The sequence below is a fragment of the Oryzias melastigma genome, unplaced genomic scaffold (genome assembly GCF_002922805.2).
Source record: "Oryzias melastigma strain HK-1 unplaced genomic scaffold, ASM292280v2 sc00352, whole genome shotgun sequence".
Classification (NCBI taxonomy): domain Eukaryota; kingdom Metazoa; phylum Chordata; class Actinopteri; order Beloniformes; family Adrianichthyidae; genus Oryzias; species Oryzias melastigma.
This window is the reverse complement of record NW_023416950.1, coordinates 55,612-59,907: the sequence shown is the minus strand read 5'-3', so window position 1 is coordinate 59,907 and position 4,296 is coordinate 55,612. Positions and strand designations below refer to the sequence as shown.

The 4,296-nt window shown below is 34.5% G+C and overlaps 1 protein-coding gene across 1 annotated transcript in view; it reads left to right on the top strand.

The window, feature by feature from the left end:
• The window catches only part of LOC112140149 (major histocompatibility complex class I-related gene protein), a 12,468-nt gene extending 10,838 nt beyond the window's left edge, over positions 1-1,630 (top strand). Inside the window, exons 5-8 of the mRNA XM_024263036.2 lie at positions 240-353; positions 541-558; positions 711-779; positions 994-1,630. Coding sequence (XP_024118804.1) covers positions 240-353; positions 541-558; positions 711-779; positions 994-998 — 206 coding nt within the window. The 3' untranslated portion in view covers positions 999-1,630. The remainder of the gene's footprint in view (positions 1-239; positions 354-540; positions 559-710; positions 780-993) is intronic.
• Positions 1,631-4,296: the final 2,666 nt, after the last annotated feature.

The following is a 4,296-nucleotide window of genomic DNA, read 5'->3' as shown; positions in this document are numbered from 1 at the left end:
TTGAGATAGACAAACAAAATTCAGTTGTGACTATAGTGGTGGGTGGGGGTGGGGGCGCATGGGGAGGGTCTCGCCCGGGGAGTAATTCAGTGGAGAACCGCCACTGGTGACTAGATTAAAGAGATGAGATATACTCGATTCAATTAGTTTGCAGTATTTTAATTTTACCTCCCCAGCAATGTTTTTAAGTTGACTCTTGGGTATTTATTTAACCTGTTCATGTTTTTTTCTTTTCACAGAGTCTATCAATCTTGGGTTGGTCATTGGTGTTGTCCTTGCTTTGGTTGTTCTCCCTTTTATCGTTTTTGGTGCTTATAAAGCAGTGTCTGCATTTATTCATTACATGAGGGAAGGTAAGAGTTTTCATAGTTGTGAGCTTTTAATCTATTTCGTATATAACAATAAAACAGAAAAAAACTGCTTTTGTCTTTAAGTTAACATTTATCTCTAATTATCTGTAGTCCAGTTGCAAGATTCAAATATGATTTACTGACAGATGCAGTAATTTTTATTATTATTTTTTTTTAATTTTCATTTTAGAAAAGCGTCCACCAACCCGTAAGTACAAGTTTTTTTTTATTTTATCTATACAATGTGGCAAGTTTTCTTCTATATTTACAGTTACTTGTTTAGAAGTGTTTCTAGTCTCATGTTAGTTGAAGCTTCAGTTCAGATGACGATGCAGACTAACAGAGTTTCTGATCCCACAGCTCCAGAAAACGCTGAAGTCAACCAGGTGATGCTTCCAGAAGTCCAAGAGATGAACTCTCCTCAGAACAGTGAGTTTATTTTTATGTTGAACAAATCTGCTTCATCTCTTCTTTGGAATGAGTGTTAGTGTGCAGAATGTTTGTGTGATCATGACATAAACTGAACTGTCCTCCATTTAACTGCCATCATTACAGATGTTTCTCTGTTACACTCAGTAGAATAAAACTGCTTCAGGAAACAGAAATTAATTTGATCTAATCTCTCATTTTTCTATCTCAACAGGTTAAGGAGCAAAAAATTATTTTTTTTTCTTTTCTTATGATGATTTACATAAAGCCAGCGATCCTTTAATGCAAATCCTTTTTAAATTTTTCAGCTTGCAAGCAGACAAGTTTGTTATTGAAAGCCTAAAATATGAAAAAACATAAATTAGAGTTTGGTTTGTTAAAATACTTTATCTTTTTCAGTAAAGTATAGAATGGTTGAAATGTATCAATACTTCCACATTTGCTAAATCTGAAGTAAATTAAAAGTTGTTTGTTCTGTGATGGCATTTTACTTTGCTTATTCAAAACTTTTGTCTCAGTTCTAAATGTTTTTGTCTTTATTCATCATCTGGTTGTATATTTTGACACTTATGCATAGAGGCAACACACTGCTTGATTTGTGTTACTCCTGAGTTATTAAAGAAACTGTCTTTTGAATGAAAGTTAAGCTCAATTATTTGGTTCTTGTCTTCTTTTTTTATCAACTTTTGTGTTTCTTGTTGATTTTATAGACTTCCTGTGTGTGTAGACATTGCTAATATAAAAGTTGGGGTTAAATCACTTTGCATGGGAAATCAAATGTTTGTTGAACTTCTATTTCATGCTTTTTCTTTGTAAATTTTTCCCTGAATAAAACCTGTTGTAAATCCACATTTTGTGTCATTTGTGATTTTACACAAACAGATTTGTAGAAAAAGCAGGAAATTTATAAATAGTGTGAAATCACTGGCTGTTTTCACATTAACCCATTTAGTTTAATAAAAAGTGGATTTGTTTATTCTGCGTAAGATGACTTGCTGATTATTCTTATAGTTTTTCTTTTGGAGAAGAAGATAATTAAATTGTGTATCTGCTTCCACACAATAAGTCATGTAGGGAAGAATGAATGAGCAGTTTACAGTGATGACTGGTTTAGGAAATGTTTAACTTCAGTTTAAATGTGTAAATAAATAAATAAAAATAGTATAGATATTGATTTAGATACTTTGTTGTTAATATAATTGTGTTTCTTCTGGCTTATTTTTTCATCAATTATCACCCCTAGAAATTTTATTTCTAGCACCCTTTCTCTTTCAACATTATTAATCAGGAGTTTCCTGTCAGTATTGGCTTTTCTCTTACCAAATATTATGAACTTAGTTTAATTTAGATTTAGTGTTAACTTAGGCAGATCAAACCAACTCTTAAATTTATTTAAGATTCAATAACTGCATCCAGTAACTTCCACATTGTCTCCACAGCAGAATAAGTTTGTATCATCTACAAATGAGATAGTTTCCAACAGGCTTGAGATTTCACAAATATTGATATACAGAGTGAATAATAGTGGCCCCAAAACTGAAAAGGAACACCAATCTTTTTTGACAATGTTTTTGATATACTTGGTTTATTTCAAGATACTGCTCTCTGTTACGCAAATATGCAAAGTTAGGGTCTCTCCTCTCACTCCATACATATGCAGTTTATTTATTAATTAATAAGTTGTGATTATTAGTATCAACAGCTCTTTTTTTAAATCCAGAAAGATTCCCACTGGATATTGTTTTTTTTTTTTGTCAATTTCAGATGTTTTATTTTCTACAAAATTTATAAGGGCACGTGAAAATATGTAAATTTGTACTGAATTGTACATTTTAATATTGAATTCTAAATTGCAAAATGTTTTTGGATTTATTTTTATTTAAAAACATTTTGCATTTTTTCATATTAAAAGCCTGAATTTAATATTGAATTGTCAATAGAGAAATGCATAATACTTTGAATTGAATCAGAATCAGAATCAGAAAACTTTATTGGTCCCAGAGGGCAATTAATTTGTAGAATTTCCAGTGCAGTTTCTCACACACACAACACAATCACATTAATGTGTCAGAGCATCATAGTTAAAATGAGTGCTCCTTAGCTCCGTAACATCAGCATACAGCAATACATCACCTCAGCAATAATCTCAAAAAAACACTTTTATCCAAATTCAACAACGTAATTGCTGAGGGCACAAAAGACTGCGAAAAACGGTTGGTTTTTTTGTGCCGGAGCATAAAATCGACGCCCTGAAGGCATCAGAACAAAGTCAGGAGTCAGAGGATGCAGGGGCTGTCCCAGGATGCTCTTGGCTTTCTTCAGCACCTGTTCCTTCCACAGAGAGGGAAGGTCCCTCAGTCCAACACCAATTATTTTAGAGCAGGTCTTGACAATGCCCTGCAGTTTGTTTTGGTCTTTCAAAGACAGACCATAAAACCAACCAATAAATGAAAATGTTAAAATACTCTCAATAAAAGAACAATAAAAAGTATTAAGAATGGTTTGGTTCACATTAAAAGAGTTCAGCTTCCTCAGCAGGTAAATTCTCTGCTGCCCACGCTTCACAATAGCGTCTGTGTTCAGGTGAAATTTCAGTTTGTTGTCGAATACAGTGCCTAAATATTTGTAGCTCTCGACAATCTCCACCTTCTCCCCATGGATCACACTAACACCATGCGATGTAGCCCGTCTAAAATCAATCTCCATGTCCTTTGTTTTCGCCACATTTAAATCCAGGTAATTGGTGTCACACCAATCAACAAACTGCGATAAAGCAGGCCCGTGGTTTGTCTCAGATGCAGATAAAAGGGACACCAGAACAGTGTCGTCGGAGAATTTGATTAAAAATCTGTTCTCTTCTGAAGATCTGCAACTGTCAGTATACAAGATAAAAAGGAGAGGGGAAAGGACACACCCCTGAGGAGACCCAGTGTTACAAATGGAAGGTGGGGATAATTTTCCATTAACAAGGACACGCTAAACCCGGTCAGTAAGAAAATTTAAAATCAATAAAAGAAGCTGATCTGGGAGGTTAAAATCAGAAGCAAGTCTTTGGATCAGAATGTGAGGCTGCATTCTATTAAAAGCAGAGGAAAAATCTGCAAATAAAAGTCTAACATGAGCCCCGGAGTTCTCAAGGTGCTTAAAAACAGTGTTCAATAAAAAAAAGTTTAGCATCCTCGACTCCCTTTTTAGACTGGTATGCAAATTGCAGAGCATCCAGTTTCCCTTCAGTTAAGAAGAAGATAAAAGACTTTAAAATATGTTCAAAACTTTTCATGACAAGTGATGTCAGTGCCACTGGTCTAAAATCACCAAGGGTTTTTGAGTTCCTCGATTTTGGAAGAGGTATGACAGTTGACGTCTTCCATAAGACAGGAATTTTCCTGATATCAATGCACAGTTGAAACAGTTTACTAAAAACAACATTGAGCTGGGTGGCACAGTGGTGTAGGGTATGGCCACAGATGCCATCAGGGCCCTTTGCCTTACCAGTCTTTACCTTTTTAAATAAGGC